The sequence below is a fragment of the Sus scrofa genome, chromosome 10, assembly GCF_054392235.1.
Source record: "Sus scrofa isolate SSC_HxYL_T2T_F1_AM1 chromosome 10, Sscrofa_HxYL_maternal_Yorkshire_Landrace_v2.0, whole genome shotgun sequence".
NCBI lineage: Eukaryota > Metazoa > Chordata > Mammalia > Artiodactyla > Suidae > Sus > Sus scrofa.
Window position 1 is genome coordinate 28,475,875 of NC_139392.1, and position 25,166 is coordinate 28,501,040.

The 25,166-nt window shown below is 50.4% G+C and overlaps 1 protein-coding gene across 6 annotated transcripts in view; it reads right to left on the minus strand.

The window, feature by feature from the left end:
• Nucleotides 1–3,097: 3,097 nt before the first annotated feature.
• The window catches only part of LOC146398890 (uncharacterized), a 74,601-nt gene continuing 52,532 nt past the window's right edge, over nt 3,098–25,166 (minus strand). For 3 of the 6 annotated variants that reach the window (XM_084979491.1, XM_084979489.1, XM_084979490.1), the window contains 12 exons: nt 24,910–24,934; nt 22,664–22,711; nt 21,489–21,617; nt 19,212–19,432; nt 18,463–18,487; nt 15,365–15,415; nt 14,958–15,005; nt 13,173–13,393; nt 12,424–12,448; nt 9,326–9,376; nt 8,919–8,966; nt 3,098–3,805 (listed from right to left, as the gene is read on the minus strand). In XM_084979491.1, the coding sequence (XP_084835617.1) occupies nt 3,786–3,805; nt 8,919–8,966; nt 9,326–9,376; nt 12,424–12,448; nt 13,173–13,393; nt 14,958–15,005; nt 15,365–15,415; nt 18,463–18,487; nt 19,212–19,432; nt 21,489–21,617; nt 22,664–22,711; nt 24,910–24,925 (903 nt within the window). In that variant the 5' untranslated portion in view covers nt 24,926–24,934 and the 3' untranslated portion in view covers nt 3,098–3,785. The remainder of the gene's footprint in view (nt 3,806–8,918; nt 8,967–9,325; nt 9,377–12,423; nt 12,449–13,172; nt 13,394–14,957; nt 15,006–15,364; nt 15,416–18,462; nt 18,488–19,211; nt 19,433–21,488; nt 21,618–22,663; nt 22,712–24,909; nt 24,935–25,166) is intronic. The other 3 variants (XM_084979492.1, XM_084979493.1, XM_084979494.1) reach the window with 3 other exon arrangements.

Genomic DNA, 25,166 nt, shown 5'->3' on the forward strand with positions numbered 1-25,166 from the left:
CAGATGCAGCTCTCACTCTGCTTTGCCTTCCTCAGTCCAGCTGCTGTGCTTTTCGTGGTGACTTTGAGATTCCTCCATCTCAGCTTATCTCCCTGTCAGTTAGCTGCCTTCCCAGGAGGTGGGATCCTTTTCTCCTTCAGAGCTCCCTCTCAGGAATGCTAGTCCCGCCCTGATTCCTTTACCCTCTCTTTTTGTCTTTGGTTCTTCCCAGTTCTCTCAAGAGTTGCCCTTTTTGGAGGTTTAGGTTCCTCTGCCAGCAGGCAGTGGATGTTCTGTGCGAGTCATTGTACGTGCAGATGTGTTTTTCTGATGTGTTTGTGGGAGAGGGTGAGCGTGTCCTCTTATGCTTCTGCTGTCTTGCTCCAACACTGGATCCTTAACCCTCTGTGATGGAACGTGCCTCCCAGGGGTCCCAAGGCGCCACCGATCCCTTTGCACCCCAGTGTGAACTCCTTGTTCTTTTGGATGCAGTGGTGAATAGGGTTGTTTTCGTTCTTTTCCTGATGGTTCAGTATGAATGTTTAGAAATGCAGTGCCAGGAGTTCCCATCGTGTTTCAGCAGAAATGAATCTGACTAGCACCCATGAGGACAAAGGTTTGATCCCTGGCTTCACTCAGTGGGTTAAGGATCCCATGTTGCCATGAGCTGTGGTGTCAGTCACAGACTCGGCTCGGATCCTGCATTGCTGTGGCTCTGGTGTAGGCTGGCAGCTACAGCTCCAATTAGACCCCTAACTTGGGAACCTCCACATGCCAAGGATACTGCCCGAAAAAGACACACACAAAAAAAGGCAAGGCTCACAGATTTCAGCGAGTGGGGTGGTTTCGAGTGGGGAGAGAGCCCTGGGAGACCTTGAGATAGGCTTATCCCCACCTGCAGTGCTTCTCAGTGTACTGAGAGGGAGAGGGTTAAGGAAGTCATGCTGGCAAATGCCCCAAGGCCAGTGGGGACAGGGGGTCTGTATTAGGAAACAGTAGGAAAAGTGGAGCATTGGTCTCAGAGCACATGGCCACCAGATGGTGCCAGACACCAGCAGAGTCCCTCTGCAGCTCCCTGGCTGTGCCTTCAGGCTCAGAGATGGGGTTGGAGACAGGTGGGTTGAACCTCATGGAAGTGCCCAGGGCCTTGCACCTGGGTACATGCAGCCTCTGATACTCTGGCCCTCTTTGCCTCAACTCAGAGAGGGGACATAGTTCCCCTTTCACACCTGTGGTTCCATTCCTGTCTGGTTGGGCAGCCCAGTGCCTAGAGAGTTGGACAGGCTATCAGGGGGCTCTGAGGGCCCTTTGATGACTTGGAGGCAGCATTCTTGGTCCAGATGTACCTGGCTTGAATCCTGGAGGTGCAGCTTCCTAGAATCAGGCTGGCATGGAATTTGGCTTCTGGTCATGAGCACAGTGTGTCCACGTGGTGGTATTTTGGGGGCAGGCTGTGCTCATCCCTGTGCCCTTTCTCTCCAGAGAGCTCCACACTCGCCTTCTTCCTTCTCCGTCTGAGCCTCTTCCTCCTCTGTGGCACCCTCGTTAGAAGGAAGCTACCTGAATCCAGGTCATGTGGATACAAGCTGGGTGGTCCTTGATTTGTCTGGATCTCAGGTCTGAAGGGTGCTGATGACTCAAAGCCTGCTCACTTGATTTAAAAAGAGGGGTTGCTGATTTCAGGGCATAGGGTGGTGTCGGGTTGGGTGAGAGGCCCAGCCAACTTTGCAACTGGTATTCATTTTGGGGCACTGAGAGGAGCAGGTAACTCACGCTGGCAGGTGCCCAAGGCCAGTGCAGACCAAGGTTCTGCTGTGGGAGGCGGAGGGAACTCTGCACGTCCAGTCTCTGTTGATCTTGGAGCCTGGGGGTCTATCACTGTACTTCGCACCTTATTGGAGTTTCCTTTCCCTTTGGCCAACAGCTCTTCTTTTAGCTCTCAGCCATGCTTCCTGGCTTGACCTGACTGCATTAGAGCAGTCCATGCTAGGAGTATCCTGCTGATAGCTGTCTGGTTCCCAGAACATGAAAGGCAGGTGTCTTGGTTCCCTTCTTGGGGCTCTTCAAGCAGCATGGTTGGGAGCACATCTTTTTGGATGGACTGCATCCCCTTCAGATGCTGGGTGAGTGTCTGTGGAAATCTGGGGGAGAACCTGACCTGATCGGCCCAGCAGGGACCCCAGGAGCTGCAGGCCCCTCAACCCCTCTGCCAACTTCAGAATGGCTTCCCCAGGGGAGATGCTTCACCAGGACGAAAAACACCTTGAGATAGCTCAGACTTGTGACAGCTTTGGTCACTAGGGGTGACTTGAGCCCGATGCTAAGGCCACTATGTCAACTGCCTCTCTTCCCTCTCTTTCTCTCTGAATTTTTGGTGTCTTTCTCTCACTCTTGTTTCCACTTTCTCCCCATTTTATGCTCAGCCCTCTCTCTCTCTCCCTGTCTGTCTTCCTTTTGGTCTCTGTCTCCTCTGTTTTTGTTGCTGGTGGACGGTGGAAAAAGCCTCCTCTTTTTGTGGTCGCCCAGTAGAAGCACTGGAGCATGGGGGTAGGTGGGGTTGGGGCCGGGATGTGCATTACAACCTGGGGAAGTGTGCAAAGTCTGTTCCCAGGGGTGAACCCAGTTTGGCCATCCCACGTCCTATCTGAATGACCAGGACTCAGCTTCCCACTAGGAGCATCTTTAGACACGGAAAGCCAGGAAGCCCAGGAGAGCCCGAGGGGTTTGAGAAGCCAAGGCAAAGACAGCTGGTCTTTCCCTCTCTTTCTTTGTTGTTTCAGGTGCAACCCTGATCATGCAGAACCCAGAGTCCTACAAGGCAGGGAGAGCAGAGCACGACGATGCGTGGACAATGGAAAGGTGTGACAACGCATTCTGGGGAGGGGAAAAGTGTTAACCTTGGGATTCACTCTCAGATTTTGGAATAGAGAAAATACTCTTGCCACCCAATTCTGCAGCACCACATCTTCCTTCTGTGGACAAAGAAATGTTTCTCTTGGCCTTTGCCGAAAAATCTGCACGTTCATGCCTTCTCTCATGTTTCCTATCTCTGCCTTCCATACTTGGGTATGCCATTCTTTATCCTCCCAAGGGATCCATTAACAAAAAACACACTTGCTTTGCAATCAAAGTGTACTTTATTAAAATTACTTTTACAGTTTTTATCTGTGTCTCATTCGGTGTCACTCTACATGTTTTAAAAATACCAACTCCAGGCATGGGATATAAAGAAACATGTCAGAGACATGAGGAGGGAAAAGGTGAGATATGGATGTTCCAGCAGCCAGGGTCTGGGCATGCAAGGCTCGGCCAACCATGTCATCCTGAAAGAGGGAGCGTGACAGAGTTCCCATGGTCAAAGGTACAAACCGACATGAGGCCACAGAATCCTTGGAAAGAAACTGGCTTGAGGGCAGTTGGTCAGGACTAAATCCACAGTCCCCTTCTTCAGTCAGGACTGATGCGGGTGACAGGACAGGGGGTGGACACTAGGGTGACTGCCTGACTCCAGTGCATTAAGTTCTACCTCTGCTTAAGGGGGCTTTCCTATACCTGTGTTTATTTTATCGAAAACTAGTTTTAAAAAAAGCAAATGGATAGGTAACAATTATTTAATACACAATCTTACATTCTACCAAAATCTTATATACCAAGTAGTAAACATGTATCAGAACTTAATACTAAATCTAGACAATAAAGAACTAAGCTTATACTAAAGTTGGCTCGTAATAGATGAAGAGTGAGGTCAATCTTGTATCCTGGTCAAGATGGAAACTTTTGGACTCTTCCAGTCCCAGGCTGAGGCTTCAAGGTGTCCCAGAGGAGTCTGCAACACAAACACAGGGATGCCATCACCGAGGAGGTGCAGAGTCAGATGGAAGGAGGGCTCCCCTGGGTGGATGTGTGGGTCCGTCAGGCTCCTCAGGGCCTGGAACTCCCCAGGGCTCAGATCCCCGTGGCACTGCCGTCTATGCTGTGCTTAGCTGAGGAGGTTTTCTGTTAGCAAAGAGGGAATACAATCGTCCTCCAGGAGCGAGTTCCCTGTGCATTGGGCTGGGCAGCCTTCAAGGGACTGATCCCTGCACAGTGAAACAGATGCAGCGGAAAGGGGAGGCTCCAGGAGACAAGGATGTAGTCCCTCCCAGTGGGGCCCTGGGAGGAGCAGGACATCTGATAACCCAAGGGAAGGGGTAACCAGCCCCTGCAGCCCATGCTTTATACCACTAACCATGAGACCTGCGTGGCAGAAATGGACAGAGGCCTGAAGACCTCCTTTTACCCTGAGAATGCTTTCTACCTCCTGGCCATTCTCGCTTGTGCTTTTCAAGGGGGGGGAAGAAGTGGAGAAATCAGTCTTCCTGTATTCAGACTATACTACAAAGCTACAGTCATTCAACTCTATGATCCTGGCGAAAAAGCAGCAACACTGATCAGTCAGAAAGCCCAGAAATAAACCCAAGCACCAAGGGTCAACTGCTCTATGGCAAAGGAGGCAAGAACATACACTGGAGGAAAGACATTGTCTTCCATCAGTAGTGCTGGGAAAACCGGACAGGTACCTGTCAAAAGTGCAGTGAGAACATTCACTAACACCATACACAGAAATAAACTCCAAATGGCTGGGCGACCTCCATGTAAGGCCAGATACTAGAAAACCCCTAGAGAACAACAGGCAGAATGCTCTTGGACATAAATCGCATCAAGATCTTGTTTGATATGCCTCCTAGAATAATGACAATAAAAACACAACTAAATCAGTAGGAACTAATTAAGCTCAAAAGCGTTTGCACAGCAAAGGAGACCTTTTTTTAAAAAAGAAAAACTCCACAGAATGGGAGAGAATATTTGTTTTTTTTTTTTTATTTTCCCACTGTACAGCAAGGGGGTCAGGTTATCCTTACATATATACATTGCAATTACAGTTTTTCCCCCACCCTTTCTTCTGTTGCAACATGAGTATCTAGACATAGTTCTCAATGCTATTCAGCAGGATCTCCTTGTAAATCTATTCTAGGAGAGAATATTTGTACATGATTCACCCACCAATGGCTTTACCTTCAAAATAGAGAAACAACACATACAACTCATCCACCACCACAAAAACCAAACAACTCAATGCAAAAAGAGCCGGAAGACCTAAAGAGACATTTCTCCAGATGAGGCTTAGGGATGGCCAATAGGCACATGAAGAGATGCTCAACCTTGCTTGGTACGAGGGGACTACACATCAAAACTGCAGCGAGGGACCACCCCACACCTGTTAGAATGGCCGTCATTAAGTTGATAGATAACAAATGCTGGAGGGGGTGTGGAGAAAGGGGAACCCTCCTACACTGTTGGTGGCAGTGGAAATCAGTGTGACCACTCTGGAAAAGAGTATGGGGGTTCCTCAGAAAACTCACTACAGTACTACCCTATATGATCCAGCGATCCCACACCTGGGCATCTACCCAGACAAAACTTTCACTCAAAAAGACACATGCTCCTGTGGAGTTCCCATCGTGGCTCAGTGGTTAACGAATCCAACTAGGAAACATGAGGTTGCGGGTTCAATCCCTGGCCTTGCTCAGTGGGTTAAGGATCCGGCGTTGCCATGAGCTGTGGTGTAGTTTGCAGACACAGCTCGGATCCTGCATTGCTGTGGCTGTGGTGTAGGCCAGCAGCTCCAGCTCCGATTTGACCCCTAGCCTGGGAACCTCCATATTCCACGGGAGCGGCCCAAGAAATGGTAAAAACACAAAAAAATGAAAAACAAAAAAAAACCCAAACCCCCCTCAAAAAACACATGCCCCTGTATGTTCATGGCACAATTCACAAGAGCCAAGGCATGGGAGCAATCTAAATGTCCACCAACAGATGGATGGATGAAGACGATGGGGTACACATATACAATGTCGTACCACTCAGCTGTGTACAAGAAAGAAACAATGCCACTGGCAGCAACAGCGATGCCACTAAAGTTATCATGGTATGTGGCACAAGTCAGAAAGACAATGACAAATACCACATGACATCACTTCCATGCAGAAGCCAAGATAGGGCACAAAGGAACATATCTCCAGAACAGAAACAGACTCACAGATCTAGAGGACAGACGTGTGGGGAGCCAAGGGGGAGGGGAGAGGAAGTGGGATGGACTGGGAATTTGGGGTTGGTCGATGCAAACGCTTACATTTAGGATGGATAAGCAATGAGGCCCTACGCTGTAGCACAGGGAACTGTATTCAGTCTCTTTGGAGAGAACACAATGGAACATAAGAAGAGAAAAATAATGTATAAATAGGTGTGACTGGGTCCCTTCGCTGTACAGCAGAAATAGGTACAAAAATACCTCACTTCTTCAAAAAATACTTCATGTATATATATAGGAGTCACACTCAGCCATAAGAAAGAATGAAGCCATGCAATTTGCAGCAACATGGACAGACCTAGAGATTATCATACTACGTGAAGTAAGTTAGACAAAGATGAAAGTTCTAACACTTCTATGCTGAATCTGAAACATGACTACAATCCAGCTTTTTTACAAAACTGAAACAACGCACAGACATGGGAAGCAAACTTCCATTAGCAAAGGGGAAAGGGAAAGGAAGGGAAGGGATCAATTGGGAGTGTGAGATTAATAGAGAAGCAACAAGGATTCACTGTGTAGCACATGGAACTCTATGCAATATCTTCTCATAACCTGTAAAGAAAAAGAATTTGAAGCTGTACACCTGAAACTAACACAATACAGTAAATAATCTATAGCAAAAGAAATTCAATAAATATTTTTCAGTATTAAGAGTTTCAAAAAATCATGAAGATGTGGTAGTAGAAATATAAATTTATCTTTTTATTCTATTGCTGCATGAAAAGTATATAGAAGAAAGGTATTCTCTTTTTCTTTTTTCAGCCACACCTGCAGCATATGGACGTTCATGGGCTAGGGGTCAGGGACAAGCTGCCTCTGCAGGCCTAAAACAGATGCCACAAGGTGGGATTTGAATCGCCTTTGCAATGTATGCCACAGCTTGCAGCAATGCCAGATTCTTCAACTGACTGAGCGAGGCCAGGGATTGAACCTGCATCTTCATGGACACCATGTCGTGTTTTTAACCCACTGAGCCACAGCAGGAACTCTGAGAAGACAATGCTTTTGAAAGTGTACTAAAACAAGTTACATTCATGTTATTAGATGACACAGTGAAAAGTCACTGAAAGGAATACAACAAATTTGAATCCTAGCCTTTCACTTTTCCCAAGAGAACACAGAACTGAATTGCCTCAGGGGTTGCTGCATTTGAACTTGTCATCTATGTCAAAGAATTTACAGAAGTTCCAACCTCAGTTTGAGAATGGGTGGCATGGGATGGCCCAGGCCATCCCTGGGCCTTACAGAGACTGAGGGAAGACCCAGACCCTGGAAATTCCCACTCAGGTTGGGATCCTGCCATGTCTTCTGTGTGATGCCAGGAGCACTAAGCATCCACAAGGATGCAGGGCTGGGCCAGGTGAGCCACTCTTCGTACATGAGCACTGAGGGATAGATGCCTTCATCTTGATTGTTTTCTGGAGCCCCGACATGAGGGAGGCCTTAGAGAGGCTGACACAAACTCAGAGGGAAAGGACCCTGTGTCACTTCTCTCAGGCTGAGATTGGTTCAGTACAGACCCGATGTGAATGCTCACCACCTGCCTCCATTTGGCCTGAGCCTCGGGGACCTGGGAGGGAGGAGACCAGGGCCAGGCTAGGAAGGGACACAGGGTCAACATGACTGGGATTTGGGGATCAGGGGATAGCAGTCTGATGGGAAGAGGGGGATCCAACAGGAGCTGTGACCACCTGGTCCTGCTGCCAGAGGCTCTGTCTGGGACATGGTCAATCCCAGGAGATGAGGTCACAGGGCCAGGAGAGAAAGGGTCTGAAGCAAGGCCAGCAGCTCCTTCACACAGTCCCCCAAATTCCTGCTGGCCAGGGGTGGTCTCTTTGGGCAGCTGGACATGGACCTCTCCCAGAGGGGAGGAGAGTCATGACAGCAGCCTGGGGTCAGCTGTGCAGGTGGACAGGACTCAAGGGTACTGGATCCTATGCAGCAACCCCAGATGACTTCTCCTTTATTTTATTTTATACTATTTTTGTCTTTTTCTTTATTCTAGGGCAACTCTGACAGGATATGGAGGTTCCCAGGCTAGGGACAAAATGGGAGCTGCACCTGCCAGTCGAAACCACAGCCACGAAATACAGGATGCAAGCTGTATCTGCGACAAACACCATAGCTCACAAAAATGCTGGATATTTAAGACACCGAGTGAGGCAAGGGATCGAACCCGCAATCTCATGGTTCCTAGTTGGATTCCTTAACCACTGGAACTCCAAGTATGCCTCCTTTAACTCATCCAACTCTGCGAACATCCCTTCCCTCAGGACACACCGTGAGGACACAATAGGACAGGGAGGCCAGAAATCCCAAACATGCAGAGCCAGAGAGCTGCCTTCTCACCCACCACCTGACACTCACTCGACCAACTTGGTCTCCAGGGTCAAGGTGCCACCACTTCAGGTGCCACCACTTCAGGTCCCTCAAGGCCAATAAAGGAAACCAAGTCAACAGCTCTTGTGCACTGGGCCCTCACGGTGCCAATCACAAAGCAAACTTGCACAATGGGCAGAGACCAAAGCAGGAAGGAGCAGCTTTGGGAGGGAAAATCGATTCTCCCTCTCAAAGAAAAGGAGAGAGGAATACAAACACAGCACAACAAAGACCAGGGACCCAAGTCTTCTTCGTGGTATCCATTTCACAGGGGAAAACACCACAGCAGAGTGCCACTCATTAGGCCACCCACCCACCCACCCGCCAAGTCCTATCCCCCACTTCCTCCCTCTCCCGGCAGCAGGCAGAACCCAGGTGCTCCCAGGAACCCTCTCCCACTGGATCCCAGCTGCGTGCTCTTCCCTACCTGCAGCCTCCTCATCCTGGCGGCTGCTCAGGCTCTCCACCACTGAGTCTGTAGAAACACACCATCAGGGGAATCAAGGAGTTAGAAAGAGTGGCCCTCCCGTTTCTCCGGCTTCCCTGAGGTGACTACGGGTACAGAGCATCACCCTGGTTTTTCCTCCAGGTTCCCAGACCTTCCCTCTGCTCCATGGACTGAGACCCTTCCACACAAGGTGAGCACAGATGCCAACATTCAGGCATCTCATATCTGCTCCCTCTCCTTATTAAAGTAGGCGGTGAACATCTTTACATCAATTTCTTTCTGTTTTTAAGTTTCAGACTCACCTGCCCCACACTCCAAGCAGCAGGCGTCACCCAAGTGTCCCGGGATCCCTCTCCCATTGGCTCCTACCTGAGAGCTGTTCTTACCTGTATCACTTTCATCATGGTTGCTGTCACTCAGACTCTCCATGAAACATACTGCAGAGACACAGACATAAGGAATCAAGGTGTTAGAGCCTGTCCCCCACACGTATCCCCTACTTAGGGTTGTTTGCGGCCACACAGCACCACCCTGGCTTGTCCTCCGTGTGCTCAGAACTTCCCTCTGCTCTACGGCCTCAGAAGCTTCCATAAAACATTGGCCACAGTGGCAAACCTTCAGAGATCGTGGGCTGCTGAGGGATGGAGCCTTACACATCTCCCTTCTACGAGTCCATCTGGAGGCCTCAGCTCCAGGGTGACACACCTGAAATTCCAGCTGCATGGACACACTTGTGTGGTGGCCCCTGGGAGTGAACCATAGGCTGCTTTATTCTGTTCACTGCAAGAGGCAGACCTAACTACTGACTGAACTCAATTAAGCAGAAATGGCTCCTTCTGGCCAGTGGCTGGCACACTGTGGACAGCAGCTCTACAGAAGCACTGAGGAGAAAGGGACCACTGCCCGTGAGGTTCACCTCCAAAACATATATAAAGAAAACTCATACACCTCCACAACAACAACAGCAAAGAAACCACCCAGGAGTTCCCGTCAGGGCACAGCGGAAACGAATCCGACTAGGAACCACGGGCTTGCGGGGTTGATCCCTGGCCTCGCTGAGGGGGTTAAGGATCCAGCGTTGCCGAGAGCTCTGGTGTCGGTCGCAGATACGGGTGGAGAAAGGGCTCCCCCGCCCCAGCATTGCCGATGCGAACGTACACTGGTACAACCACTATGGAAGACACCATGGAGGGTCCTGCGAAAACTGAACACAGCAGGGCATGCGACCTAGCAAGCCGAGCACCCTGGGAAATATCAGGACAAATGTATCCAGGAAAAAGACATATGCCCCTCTATGTTTATGGCAGCACTGTTCACAACAGCCAAGACAGGGAAGCCACCTCATGTCCACAGACAGATGAATGGCTCATGACGATGTGGTCCACATAGATGATGGAATTCACGACTCAGCCAGAAAATCGAAGAAGAAACCAATGCCACTCAAAACAATAGGGATGGATCGGGAGATTCTCGTGCAAAGTGAAGTACGTGACAAAGAGAAAGACGGATACCACCTGATCTCACTTAGAGGTGGAATCTAAAGCACGGCACAAAGGAACCTGTCCACAGAACCCACGGATGCAGAGAACAGACTTGTGGTTGTGAAGGGCACGGACTGGGAGTTTGGGGGCAGTTGATGCCAACTACGGCATTGAGAATGGAGAGACAACAAGGTCCTCCTGTTGCAGCACACGGAGAACGAGATCCAATCTCCTGTAATCGACCTGATCTCAGACGGCAATAATATCAAAAAAGGAACATACGTTAATGGACACACACGACTGGGGAACGTTGCTCCACAGCAGAGAGTGAAACAACACTGTACCTCCATTAAAATAGAAACAAACAGAAAGGACAGTGTCTAACAATCCACTGAATGGAAAGACAACCTACAGAAGAGGATATTTGTAAATCTTGTATTTGAAACAGGGGCTCATATTTGGAATATATGGGAAACAACTACAAATCAATTGAATCAAAAGGCAAATGCCTCAGTTGTAGATGAGTGGAAGCCTGGGAGAGACCCACCGTCCAAGAAGACCACAGAGAGCAGCACACAGAGGGCATGTTTCCCAAAGTCGCCTATCACAATGGAAAGGCAAAGCAAAGGCACCACGAGGTATCACCTCCCACCTGGTAGGACACGGAGTGTTTTCAAACCTGAACAGATGTTTGGGAAGATGTGACTGCCTGGGACTTCTGGACACTGTAGCAGGGAATGTCAACGGGGCCAGCCAGGACGGGAAACACCACGGCAGGACCCTGCAATCCCACTGCTGCATGGACATGTAAAGGAAGATCCATCAGTGTCGGGTAAAGAGACCTGCCATCCCAGGATCACGGCAGCGCCATACACAAGAGCCCAACAGAAACAGAGCCCCAGTGTCCACGGGCACACAGACTGAGAAAGACAACGGGGTGGATACAGACCATAGCAAGGTATTCCGTTGTCACAGAAGAAGGAAACCCTACCCATTGCAGCAATGCACAGAGAACTCCAGGACATTATTGACTGATTCACTTTTGGGCTTGAGGGCTGCCCCCGCAGCAGATGGAAATTCCCAGGCGAGGCGGCAAATCAGAGCTGTGGCCACCGGCCGACACCACAGCCACAGCCAAGCTGGATACCAGCCGCGTCTGGGACCTCTGCCGCAGCTCACCGCAATGCGGGATTCTTCACCCACTGAGCAAGGCCAAGGGTCGAACCCGTGTCCTCATAGGTACTGGTCAGGTTCATGAGCTCTGAGCCTCAACAGGAACTCGCTGGAGGACATCACTTCAAGTGAAGCCAGTCAGACACAGAAGGACAAAGACTCTCTGATGTCATGCACATGAGGTGTCTGAAAGACCACTCCTGAGCAGAGGCTGGAAGGGTGGCTGCCCCGAGTGGGCAGGAGGTGCGGGGGGAGCACAGCGTTCACAACACTCCTCGGGACACTTACAACCTCAAGAGGCTCGAGTTCATGGCACATGTTTGAAACAACAGCATGAAAGTCTGCACCAAGCAGAGGGGGAAGAAAAGAGGAAACGAAAGACCAACAGAGGAAGGAAAGCCTTTTCCCCAAACCTTGCTCCCAGCGGGTGCAGGGAGAATGAGGGAATGGACAGTTAGCCTGCGGTCATCATGAGACTGTTCAACGAGAAACTGGACAGCTATGTGGTGCTAAGGCACAAGTGACTCCCCACAAAACACACCCACTCACACTGGTTCACAATCACACCAACAGGCCCTCACACGCACACCCCCCAATGTTCCCGGACACCTACCCCCACCATACAAAGAGCCTCCTTTCCTCCAGGGACCCGAGGACTTGGGATGGCCCTTTTGTGGGAAGTCAGTCTCTTTCACCCCATCCTTCACCCCCTTTCCCAGGAGGAACCCAGAATCAGGGTGTCTCTGCAACCAAAGGGGCAGGAAAGCACCCCCCGCCCTTCCTCAACACCTGGACTTCTCCTCAGCAGAGCCGGGTTCCAGAATACTTACGGCTTTCATCGTCCATCCCGTCCACCTGTGATGAGAGAAAAGAAAACACTGTGAGTGTCACAGCATCCTCTGCACTGTGGCCACAGGTCTTCCTGTGGTTGCGGACCGCAGGCACACAGACAGAAGGCAGAGTTGAGTCTGTTTCCCCAAAAGAAGACAGCAAAGACACCTGTGGAAAAGGCACCAGCTTTTCATGGAAGACCTCCCAAGTCCACGTTCATTTAAAAAACATTCAGGCTTCTTTGGAGTTCCCGTCGTGGCGCAGTGGTTAACGAATCCGACCAGGAACCATGAGGTTGCGGGTTCGATCCCTGGCCTTGCTCAGTGGGTTAAGGATCCGGCATTGCCGTGAGCTGAGGTGTAGGTTGCAGACGTTGCTTGGATCCCGCGTTGCTGTGGCTCTGGCGCAGGCCGGTGGCTACAGCTCTGGTTTGACCCTGAGCCTGGGAACCTCCATATGCCACAGGAGTGGCCCTAGAAAAGGCAAAAAGACAACAAAACAAAACATTCAGGCTTCTTCAAAGACAAATGCTCCCTATGTACACTTGGGAACTGATGTGGTCCCTTTTGCCAATGCCCCTTGGAAGGAGTTATTGGTTGGTACCAAACTTTGACTCAACATTCCTCCACAGAGGAATGTGCATATATCCTCTATAATGGACTTGCTCAGATTTCCTTTTCTGAAGTAGGCACATCCAAGAAGAAAGGAGGCACCTTTTTAAATCTCCGATCAAGAAAGGTGAGCTTACCTTGGGGGCAAGCTGGTCTTCCTGCTCAACCAGGTCGCTGGCTGGGGACTCCTCGTCATTTTCAAGGGATGGGCCTGCCTCCTCCTCTGCCTCGTCAATGCAGGCAGCCTCCTCCTGCACCTTCTCAGTTCCCGGCCCCACCTCCTCCTCATTTGCCCCAGCCAGGGCCTCTTCCTCCGTCTTCTCACTCCCGCCGGCCTCCACAACATCATCGAGGGTTGCTAGGGGGACACACAGTCACTGTCAGCAAGGCGGTGGTGCTGCTCGGGAGGTACTCTGGGCACCTCACCTGACTGGACATGGGCTGAGAGTCAAGGGGTGGGGGTGGGATGAAGCACGGATGGAGCTTCTCTTGGCCCATCCTCCCGGGTAAACGTTTTGAAGGACGGCAGAGAGCACCTTGAAAGACCTGAGAAAGGGAGCCTCTGCCTCTCTTGCTAAAGGGAACCTCTCCGTGGCATATTCTCCATCTGAGAAATGGCCAACACGAGCATGCAGGCTCTGCTGCCATGACAGAGTCTCGTGAATCCTCCTGCCCATTTTCCTCTCCAGCCACATTCCTCCATCTTCTGAAAGGGCAGGAGATCATTTCAGCTTCCCTACTCTTCCCACAGGGTGCTCCTGTGTTCACACGCCATCCTCTGGGATGTTTCGCCTCTTTTCTTTTCTTAGATACATAATGCTTCTCTTTGGAATACTTTGGCAATAGGAAACTCACGGGGAGAGCAGGCCTTCCCAATGCTATGTACTTTGCACCACTGTCCATAACAACTTTTCTCATCATAACTCATAGGACCTCTGCACCCATTCAGGAATGACTCCCCCTTCAGCCCTGCTGCCAGGTCTTGGCCATTTCTACTTTCCATCTCTGACACTCTGCCGAGTCTGGTTACCGCCTATATGTTGAGTTGCACGATATTTCCTTCTCTGTGCTGCCTGATTTCTCTATTTTTTTTTTTCTATTGATACTTGTTGCTTTTTAGGGCCACACACATGCCATATGGAGGTTCCCAGGCTAGGGGTCTAATAGGAGCCGTAGCTGCCATTTTATGTCAGAGCCACAGCAAGGCAGGATCCCAGCTGCATCTGCCACCTACACCACAGCTCACGGCATTACTGGATCCTTAACTCACTGAGTGAGGCCAGCGATCGAACCCGCAATCTCATGGTTCCTAGTTGGATTCCTTAACCACTGGAACTCCAAGTATGCCTCCTTTAACTCATCCAACTCTGCGAACATCCCTTCCCTCAGGACACACCGTGAGGACACAATAGGACAGGGAGGCCAGAAATCCCAAACATGCAGAGCCAGAGAGCTGCCTTCTCACCCACCACCTGACACTCACTCGACCAACTTGGTCTCCAGGGTCAAGGTGCCACCACTTCAGGTGCCACCACTTCAGGTCCCTCAAGGCCAATAAAGGAAACCAAGTCAACAGCTCTTGTGCACTGGGCCCTCACGGTGCCAATCACAAAGCAAACTTGCACAACGGGCAGAGACCAAAGCAGGAAGGAGCAGCTTTGGGAGGGAAAATCGATTCTCCCTCTCAAAGAAAAGGAGAGAGGAATACAAACACAGCACAACAAAGACCAGGGACCCAAGTCTTCTTCGTGGTATCCATTTCACAGGGGAAAACACCACAGCAGAGTGCCACTCATTAGGCCACCCACCCACCCACCCGCCAAGTCCTATCCCCCACTTCCTCCCTCTCCCGGCAGCAGGCGGAACCCAGGTGCTCCCAGGAACCCTCTCCCACTGGATCCCAGCTGCGTGCTCTTCCCTACCTGCAGCCTCCTCATCCTGGCGGCTGCTCAGGCTCTCCACCACTGAGTCTGTAGAAACACACCATCAGGGGAATCAAGGAGTTAGAAAGAGTGGCCCTCCCGTTTCTCCGGCTTCCCTGAGGTGACTACGGGTACAGAGCATCACCCTGGTTTTTCCTCCAGGTGCCCAGACCTTCCCTCTGCTCCATGGACTGAGACCCTTCCACACAAGGTGAGCACAGATGCCAACATTCAGGCATCTCATATCTGCTCCCTCTCCTTATTAAAGTAGGCGGTGAACATCTTTACATCAATTTCTTTCTGTTTTTAAGTTTCAGACTCACCTGCCCCACACTCCAAGCAGCAGGCGTCACCCAAGTGTCCCGGGATCCCTCTCCCATTGGCTCCTACCTGAGAGCTGTTCTTACCTGTATCACTTTCATCATGGTTGCTGTCACTCAGACTCTCCATGAAACATACTGCAGAGACACAGACATAAGGAATCAAGGTGTTAGAGCCTGTCCCCCACACGTATCCCCTACTTAGGGTTGTTTGCGGCCACACAGCACCACCCTGGCTTGTCCTCCGTGTGCTCAGAACTTCCCTCTGCTCTACGGCCTCAGAAGCTTCCATAAAACATTGGCCACAGTGGCAAACCTTCAGAGATCGTGGGCTGCTGAGGGATGGAGCCTTACACATCTCCCTTCTACGAGTCCATCTGGAGGCCTCAGCTCCAGGGTGACACACCTGAAATTCCAGCTGCATGGACACACTTGTGTGGTGGCCCCTGGGAGTGAACCATAGGCTGCTTTATTCTGTTCACTGCAAGAGGCAGACCTAACTACTGACTGAACTCAATTAAGCAGAAATGGCTCCTTCTGGCCAGTGGCTGGCACACTGTGGACAGCAGCTCTACAGAAGCACTGAGGAGAAAGGGACCACTGCCCGTGAGGTTCACCTCCAAAACATATATAAAGAAAACTCATACACCTCCACAACAACAACAGCAAAGAAACCACCCAGGAGTTCCCGTCAGGGCACAGCGGAAACGAATCCGACTAGGAACCACGAGCTTGCGGGGTTGATCCCTGGCCTCGCTGAGGGGGTTAAGGATCCAGCGTTGCCGAGAGCTCTGGTGTCGGTCGCAGATACGGGTGGAGAAAAGGCTCCCCCGCCCCAGCATTGCCGATGCGAACGTACACTGGTACAACCACTATGGAAGACACCATGGAGGGTCCTGCGAAAACTGAACACAGCAGGGCATGCGACCTAGCAAGCCGAGCACCCTGGGAAATATCAGGACAAATGTATCCAGGAAAAAGACATATGCCCCTCTATGTTTATGGCAGCACTGTTCACAACAGCCAAGACAGGGAAGCCACCTCATGTCCACAGACAGATGAATGGCTCATGACGATGTGGTCCACATAGATGATGGAATTCACGACTCAGCCAGAAAATCGAAGAAGAAACCAATGCCACTCAAAACAATAGGGATGGATCGGGAGATTCTCGTGCAAAGTGAAGTACGTGACAAAGAGAAAGACGGATACCACCTGATCTCACTTAGAGGTGGAATCTAAAGCACGGCACAAAGGAACCTGTCCACAGAACCCACGGATGCAGAGAACAGACTTGTGGTTGTGAAGGGCACGGACTGGGAGTTTGGGGGCAGTTGATGCCAACTACGGCATTGAGAATGGAGAGACAACAAGGTCCTCCTGTTGCAGCACACGGAGAACGAGATCCAATCTCCTGTAATCGACCTGATCTCAGACGGCAATAATATCAAAAAAGGAACATACGTTAATGGACACACACGACTGGGGAACGTTGCTCCACAGCAGAGAGTGAAACAACACTGTACCTCCATTAAAATAGAAACAAACAGAAAGGACAGTGTCTAACAATCCACTGAATGGAAAGACAACCTACAGAAGAGGATATTTGTAAATCTTGTATTTGAAACAGGGGCTCATATTTGGAATATATGGGAAACAACTACAAATCAATTGAATCAAAAGGCAAATGCCTCAGTTGTAGATGAGTGGAAGCCTGGGAGAGACCCACCGTCCAAGAAGACCACAGAGAGCAGCACACAGAGGGCATGTTTCCCAAAGTCGCCTATCACAATGGAAAGGCAAAGCAAAGGCACCACGAGGTATCACCTCCCACCTGGTAGGACACGGAGTGTTTTCAAACCTGAACAGATGTTTGGGAAGATGTGACTGCCTGGGACTTCTGGACACTGTAGCAGGGAATGTCAACGGGGCCAGCCAGGACGGGAAACACCACGGCAGGACCCTGCAATCCCACTGCTGCATGGACATGTAAAGGAAGATCCATCAGTGTCGGGTAAAGAGACCTGCCATCCCAGGATCACGGCAGCGCCATACACAAGAGCCCAACAGAAACAGAGCCCCAGTGTCCACGGGCACACAGACTGAGAAAGACAACGGGGTGGATACAGACCATAGCAAGGTATTCCGTTGTCACAGAAGAAGGAAACCCTACCCATTGCAGCAATGCACAGAGAACTCCAGGACATTATTGACTGATTCACTTTTGGGCTTGAGGGCTGCCCCCGCAGCAGATGGAAATTCCCAGGCGAGGCGGCAAATCAGAGCTGTGGCCACCGGCCGACACCACAGCCACAGCCAAGCTGGATACCAGCCGCGTCTGGGACCTCTGCCGCAGCTCACCGCAATGCGGGATTCTTCACCCACTGAGCAAGGCCAAGGGTCGAACCCGTGTCCTCATAGGTACTGGTCAGGTTCATGAGCTCTGAGCCTCAACAGGAACTCGCTGGAGGACATCACTTCAAGTGAAGCCAGTCAGACACAGAAGGACAAAGACTCTCTGATGTCATGCACATGAGGTGTCTGAAAGACCACTCCTGAGCAGAGGCTGGAAGGGTGGCTGCCCCGAGTGGGCAGGAGGTGCGGGGGGAGCACAGCGTTCACAACACTCCTCGGGACACTTACAACCTCAAGAGGCTCGAGTTCATGGCACATGTTTGAAACAACAGCATGAAAGTCTGCACCAAGCAGAGGGGGAAGAAAAGAGGAAACGAAAGACCAACAGAGGAAGGAAAGCCTTTTCCCCAAACCTTGCTCCCAGCGGGTGCAGGGAGAATGAGGGAATGGACAGTTAGCCTGCGGTCATCATGAGACTGTTCAACGAGAAACTGGACAGCTATGTGGTGCTAAGGCACAAGTGACTCCCCACAAAACACACCCACTCACACTGGTTCACAATCACACCAACAGGCCCTCACACGCACACCCCCCAATGTTCCCGGACACCTACCCCCACCATACAAAGAGCCTCCTTTCCTCCAGGGACCCGAGGACTTGGGATGGCCCTTTTGTGGGAAGTCAGTCTCTTTCACCCCATCCTTCACCCCCTTTCCCAGGAGGAACCCAGAATCAGGGTGTCTCTGCAACCAAAGGGGCAGGAAAGCACCCCCCGCCCTTCCTCAACACCTGGACTTCTCCTCAGCAGAGCCGGGTTCCAGAATACTTACGGCTTTCATCGTCCATCCCGTCCACCTGTGATGAGAGAAAAGAAAACACTGTGAGTGTCACAGCATCCTCTGCACTGTGGCCACAGGTCTTCCTGTGGTTGCGGACCGCAGGCACACAGACAGAAGGCAGAGTTGAGTCTGTTTCCCCAAAAGAAGACAGCAAAGACACCTGTGGAAAAGGCACCAGCTTTTCATGGAAGACCTCCCAAGTCCACGTTCATTTAAAAAACATTCAGGCTTCTTTGGAGTTCCCGTCGTGGCGCAGTGGTTAACGAATCCGACCAGGAACCATGAGGTTGCGGGTTCGATCCCTGGCCTTGCTCAGTGGGTTAAGGATCCGGCATTGCCGTGAGCTGAGGTGTAGGTTGCAGACGTTGCTTGGATCCCGCGTTGCTGTGGCTCTGGCGCAGGCCGGTGGCTACAGCTCTGGTTTGACCCTGAGCCTGGGAACCTCCATATGCCACAGGAGTGGCCCTAGAAAAGGCAAAAAGACAACAAAACAAAACATTCAGGCTTCTTCAAAGACAAATGCTCCCTATGTACACTTGGGAACTGATGTGGTCCCTTTTGCCAATGCCCCTTGGAAGGAGTTATTGGTTGGTACCAAACTTTGACTCAACATTCCTCCACAGAGGAATGTGCATATATCCTCTATAATGGACTTGCTCAGATTTCCTTTTCTGAAGTAGGCACATCCAAGAAGAAAGGAGGCACCTTTTTAAATCTCCGATCAAGAAAGGTGAGCTTACCTTGGGGGCAAGCTGGTCTTCCTGCTCAACCAGGTCGCTGGCTGGGGACTCCTCGTCATTTTCAAGGGATGGGCCTGCCTCCTCCTCTGCCTCGTCAATGCAGGCAGCCTCCTCCTGCACCTTCTCAGTTCCCGGCCCCACCTCCTCCTCATTTGCCCCAGCCAGGGCCTCTTCCTCTGTCTTCTCACTCCCGCCGGCCTCCACAACATCATCGAGGGTTGCTAGGGGGACACACAGTCACTGTCAGCAAGGCGGTGGTGCTGCTCGGGAGGTACTCTGGGCACCTCACCTGACTGGACATGGGCTGAGAGTCAAGGGGTGGGGGTGGGATGAAGCACGGATGGAGCTTCTCTTGGCCCATCCTCCCGGGTAAACGTTTTGAAGGACGGCAGAGAGCACCTTGAAAGACCTGAGAAAGGGACCCTCTGCCTCTCTTGCTAAAGGGAACCTCTCCGTGGCATATTCTCCATCTGAGAAATGGCCAACACGAGCATGCAGGCTCTGCTGCCATGACAGAGTCTCGTGAATCCTCCTGCCCATTTTCCTCTCCAGCCACATTCCTCCATCTTCTGAAATGGCAGGAGATCATTTCAGCTTCCCTACTCTTCCCACAGGGTGCTCCTGTGTTCACACGCCATCCTCTGGGATGTTTCGCCTCTTTTCTTTTCTTAGATACATAATGCTTCTCTTTGGAATACTTTGGCAATAGGAAACTCACGGGGAGAGCAGGCCTTCCCAATGCTATGTACTTTGCACCACTGTCCATAACAACTTTTCTCATCATAACTCATAGGACCTCTGCACCCATTCAGGAATGACTCCCCCTTCAGCCCTGCTGCCAGGTCTTGGCCATTTCTACTTTCCATCTCTGACACTCTGCCGAGTCTGGTTACCGCCTATATGTTGAGTTGCACGATATTTCCTTCTCTGTGCTGCCTGATTTCTCTATTTTTTTTTTCTATTGATACTTGTTGCTTCTTAGGACCACATGCATGGCATATGGAGGTTCCCAGGCTAGGGGTCTAATAGGAGCCGTAGCTGCCATTTTATGTCAGAGCCACAGCAAGGCAGGATCCCAGCTGCATCTGCCACCTACACCACAGCTCACGGCATCACCAGATCCTTATCCCCCTGATTGCGGCCAGGGGTCAAACTCACAATCTCATGCTTCCTAATCGGTTTCACTGCTGGCACGCCATGATGGGAACTCCTCACTTTTGGTCAAACAGTACTTAGTTTTTTTTTTTGGATCATCCTCTTGGTATCCTATTTAAAATTTTACTTTTGTTTCCGGTAGAATACTGTTCTCTTCTGTTCACATATCGCATTTGATCTCTCTCCTGATCTCTTGTCATTTGTGATTGGTTTCATCTCTTTGCTGTTGGGAATAACGTCCTTCTACAGATGGGAGTGTACACGTTCTCTATGGTAACATACTGGGGCCTCCTAATATTTTGCATGTGTCCAACCTCAACTACTGGCACAGCCCAAAAACTGAATGTGAATGTAAATGGGGAACTTTTCATTAATTAAAATTATAGGAATCTTTTGCTGCTCAGTGTACCATGAGTTCCCCATTCAGTGCTGGACGTTGTCATTGGTGGAAATTGGAGGAATGGGTTAGAGGAGCTTTCTGTAATATCCACCATTTCTTGTTAATATAATCTTGTTCTAAATCATTTCTAGTATTGTTTTCAAATTGGGAAATGTGGTTCCATGCAGGGATCTATTACAACTGGAAATGTTAAATATCAGCAAATGTCATAAAATGAGTGAGGTCACCTTTGCTATTAACCAGGAACCAAATGTCGATTTTAAATGAATCATTATTTCCATAGTTGGGAAATTACCAACTGAGTTATTCAATTTATTTTTTGCTTTTTTTGTCATTTTGCCTTTTCTAGGCCTGCTTCCCTCAGCATATGGAGATTCCCAGGATACGGGTCTAATCAGAGTTGTAGTGGCCTACAGTGACCACTGCCACTGCAACTCAGGATCCGAGCCACATCTTCAACCTACACCATGGCTCACGGCAACCCTGGATCCTTAACCCACTGAGCAAGGCCAGAGATCAAACTCACAACCTCATGGTTCCTAGTCGGATTTATTAACCACTGCGCCACGATGGGAACTCCGAGTTAGTTCGTTTGAATTTGCATCATGGAATAAAAGAAAGATGTGGCGTAGCATTTGTAGAGTTTGTTCTGAAATTTGGAACACGGAATGAACTAGAATCATTGTTCAGGCCTGGATGTATTGAGTCAGGTTCCACAGTACCTTCATCTGGCTCATTGGCAGGGTGCACCCTGTTGTGTGGCCACCATGGGATTATTCCAGCCAAGGTGGTAAAGAACAAAATTGCCCTCAGACTCCTGAAGCAAGATCCTAGGTTTCCAAAGCAAGATTCTGGAAAATACATGACAACAGAGAGAACGAGTGACATCCTGATTGCAGAAGATAACAGGGAAATGACTAATAATTGACTCCCAGGCCAAGCCCTCAAAGCCCATAACACCCGGCCGCCCAGAAGAGCCTTCAGAATCCAAGTTCTACTTAGAAAGATCTTGCTCTTTGGGGTGCACTTCAAAACATTACCTCCCCACACAGGTTTCGTGTGAAAATGCCTCTGGGTAGCGGAGACAACCTAGATAATGACCATGCAGAATGGTCTGATGTCAATCCCATTGGTTGACTGATTGATTGTCACCACTCCCAGGGGATGCAGTGGTTCCCAACCCAGGCACTTGATTCTGCACCACGGAAGGGATCGAACACTCGATCTTTAGCCTCTAGGACACTAGGGAACTCCTCACATCCCCTGTAGAAGAAACACATGCCACAAAAGGAGATGTAGATCTGTCTGTGCCTCAGTTCCCTGTTCTGGGCATCCAACTCTGGGAACGCCCCTTCCCTCAGGACACACCGTGAGGACACAATAGGACAGGGAGGTCAGAAATCCCGAACATGCAGAGTGAGAGAGCTGCCTTCTCACCCACCACCTGACACTCACTCGACCAACTTGGTCTCCAGGGTCAAGGGCCTAGGAGAGCTTTGGGTGCCACCACTTCAGGTCCCTCAAGGCCAATAAAGGAAACCAAGTCAACAGCTCTTGTGCACTGGGCCCTCACGGTGCCAATCACAAAGCAAACTTGCACAACGGGCAGAGACCAAAGCAGGAAGGAGCAGCTTTGGGAGGGAAAATCGATTCTCCCTCTCAAAGAAAAGGAGAGAGGAATACAAACACAGCACAACAAAGACCAGGGACCCAAGTCTTCTTCGTGGTATCCATTTCACAGGGGAAAACACCACAGCAGAGTGCCACTCATTAGGCCACCCACCCACCCACCCGCCAAGTCCTATCCCCCACTTCCTCCCTCTCCCGGCAGCAGGCGGAACCCAGGTGCTCCCAGGAACCCTCTCCCACTGGATCCCAGCTGCGTGCTCTTCCCTACCTGCAGCCTCCTCATCCTGGCGGCTGCTCAGGCTCTCCACCACTGACTCTGTAGAAATACACCACGCGGGGAATTGAGTTAGAAAGAGTGACCCTCCCATTCCTCCTGCTTCCCTGAGGTGACTGCAGGTTACAGAGCATCACCCTGGGTTTTCCTCCAGGCTCCCAGACCTTCCCTCTGCTCCATGGACTGAGACCCTTCCACACAAGGTGAGCACAGATGCCAACATTTGAAGGACAGCAACGTGCTGAAGGAATGACCTTTCAACTTCTTCCTTCTATGGCCCTTTATAGCTCCTACCTCTAAACTGACACACCTGAAATTCCACCTCTACACACACTGAAAAGGGGATAGCTGAGTAAGCAATTGAACGGTGCTGTGTTTTATATGAATGGATTGCACTATTTATTACAGAATTCCATGAAGTATAAAGAGGTGATCTGCCAGTGACTGCCACATCAGGCATCGTGTTCAGGGTGGAGATTCAAAGATGAGCAAGATATGACCTCCCCTCCCCGGACATGCTTTACTGCAGACCAGTTGGCTGGTCTGACCTGATCATTCATCTGTAGGTATCTCCTGTGCTCCTGAACCTGTGCCAGGAATTCTGGGAGGCCCTGCAGACCCCCAAAGAGAGATGGCAACGGTGACATTCTAGACCGATTCCTAGCAGAACCCACGGGTAAGCAGAGGTGCTGTGTATGGCCCACAACACCTGTGCTGCCATAATCAGAGCTCAGTGCAGAGGCAGTGAGGGACACGCCAATGTTTTCACGAGCCCGTCCTTCTCATGGTGCTGCTGGAGTAGCTGGAAAGCAGGCTCAGGGCTCTAAGAAAGGAAACAACTTTTACACTGAAAACTACAAAACATTGCTGAAAGAATTGAATAAGTCACAAAGAATTCAAATGACATTCCATGTTCACAGAGGGGAAGGAGGAGTGCCCATTGTGGCTCATCAGGAATGAACCCAACTAATATCCATGATGAAGCAGGTTCAATCCCTGGCTTCACTCAGTGGGTTAAGGGTCCAGTGTTGATTTGAGCTGTGGTGTAGGTCACAGACGTGTGTTGTAGGTGTGGATGTGGCTCTGGTGTAGTTTGGCATAAATAGCTCAGATTTGACCCCTCACCTGGGAACTTCATTATGTCATGAGCAAGGCCTGAAAAATACAGAAAAATAAAAAAAATAGATTGGAAGACGGAATATCATTGACATTTCATACTACATGAAAAAACAGCAGGTACACTACAACACATATCAAAATCTCAATATCATTTCTTTTGGTCTTTTTAGGGCCTCGCTTGAGGCATTTGGAGGTTCCTAGGCTAGGAGCTGAATCAGAGCTACAGCTGCTTGCCTATGCTACAGCAACAGCAACTTGGGATCTGAGCCATGTCTGCAACCTACACCGTGGCTCAGGGAAAAGTCAGATCCTTAACCCACTGAGCAAGGTCAAGGGTCGAACCCGTGTCCTCATAGGTACTGGTCAGGTTCATGAGCTCTGAGCCTCAAAAGGAACTCGCTGGAGGACATCACTTCAAGTGAAGCCAGTCAGACACAGAAGGACAAAGACTCTCTGATGTCATGCACATGAGGTGTCTGAAAGACCACTCCTGAGCAGAGGCTGGAAGGGTGGCTGCCCCGAGTGGGCAGGAGGTGCGGGGGGAGCACAGCGTTCACAACACTCCCTCAGGACACTTACAACCTCAAGAGGCTCGAGTTCACGGCACATATTTGAAACAACAGCATGAAAGTCTGCACCAAGCAGAGGGGGAAGAAAAGAGGAAACGAAAGACCAACAGAGGAAGGAAAGCCTTTTCCCCAAACCTTGCTCCCAGCGGGTGCAGGGAGAATGAGGGAATGGACAGTTAGCCTGCGGTCATCATGAGACTGTTCAACGAGAAACTGGACAGCTATGTGGTGCTAAGGCACAAGTGACTCCCCACAAAACACACCCACTCACACTGGTTCACAATCACACCAACAGGCCCTCACACGCACACCCCCCAATGTTCCTGGACACCTACCCCCACCATACAAAGAGCCTCCTTTCCTCCAGGGACCCGAGGACTTGGGATGGCCCTTTTGTGGGAAGTCAGTCTCTTTCACCCCATCCTTCACCCCCTTTCCCAGGAGGAACCCAGAATCAGGGTGTCTCTGCAACCAAAGGGGCAGGAAAGCACCCCCCGCCCTTCCTCAACACCTGGACTTCTCCTCAGCAGAGCCGGGTTCCAGAATACTTACGGCTTTCATCATCCATCCCGTCCACCTGTGATGAGAGAAAAGAAAACACTGTGAGTGTCACAGCATCCTCTGCACTGTGGCCACAGGTCTTCCTGTGGTTGCGGACCGCAGGCACACAGACAGAAGGCAGAGTTGAGTCTGTTTCCCCAAAAGAAGACAGCAAAGACACCTTTGGAAAAAGCACCAGCTTTTCAAGGAAGATCTCTCAAGGCCATGTTCATTTAAAAAAATTTTGGTCTTCTTCAAAGAAAAATGCT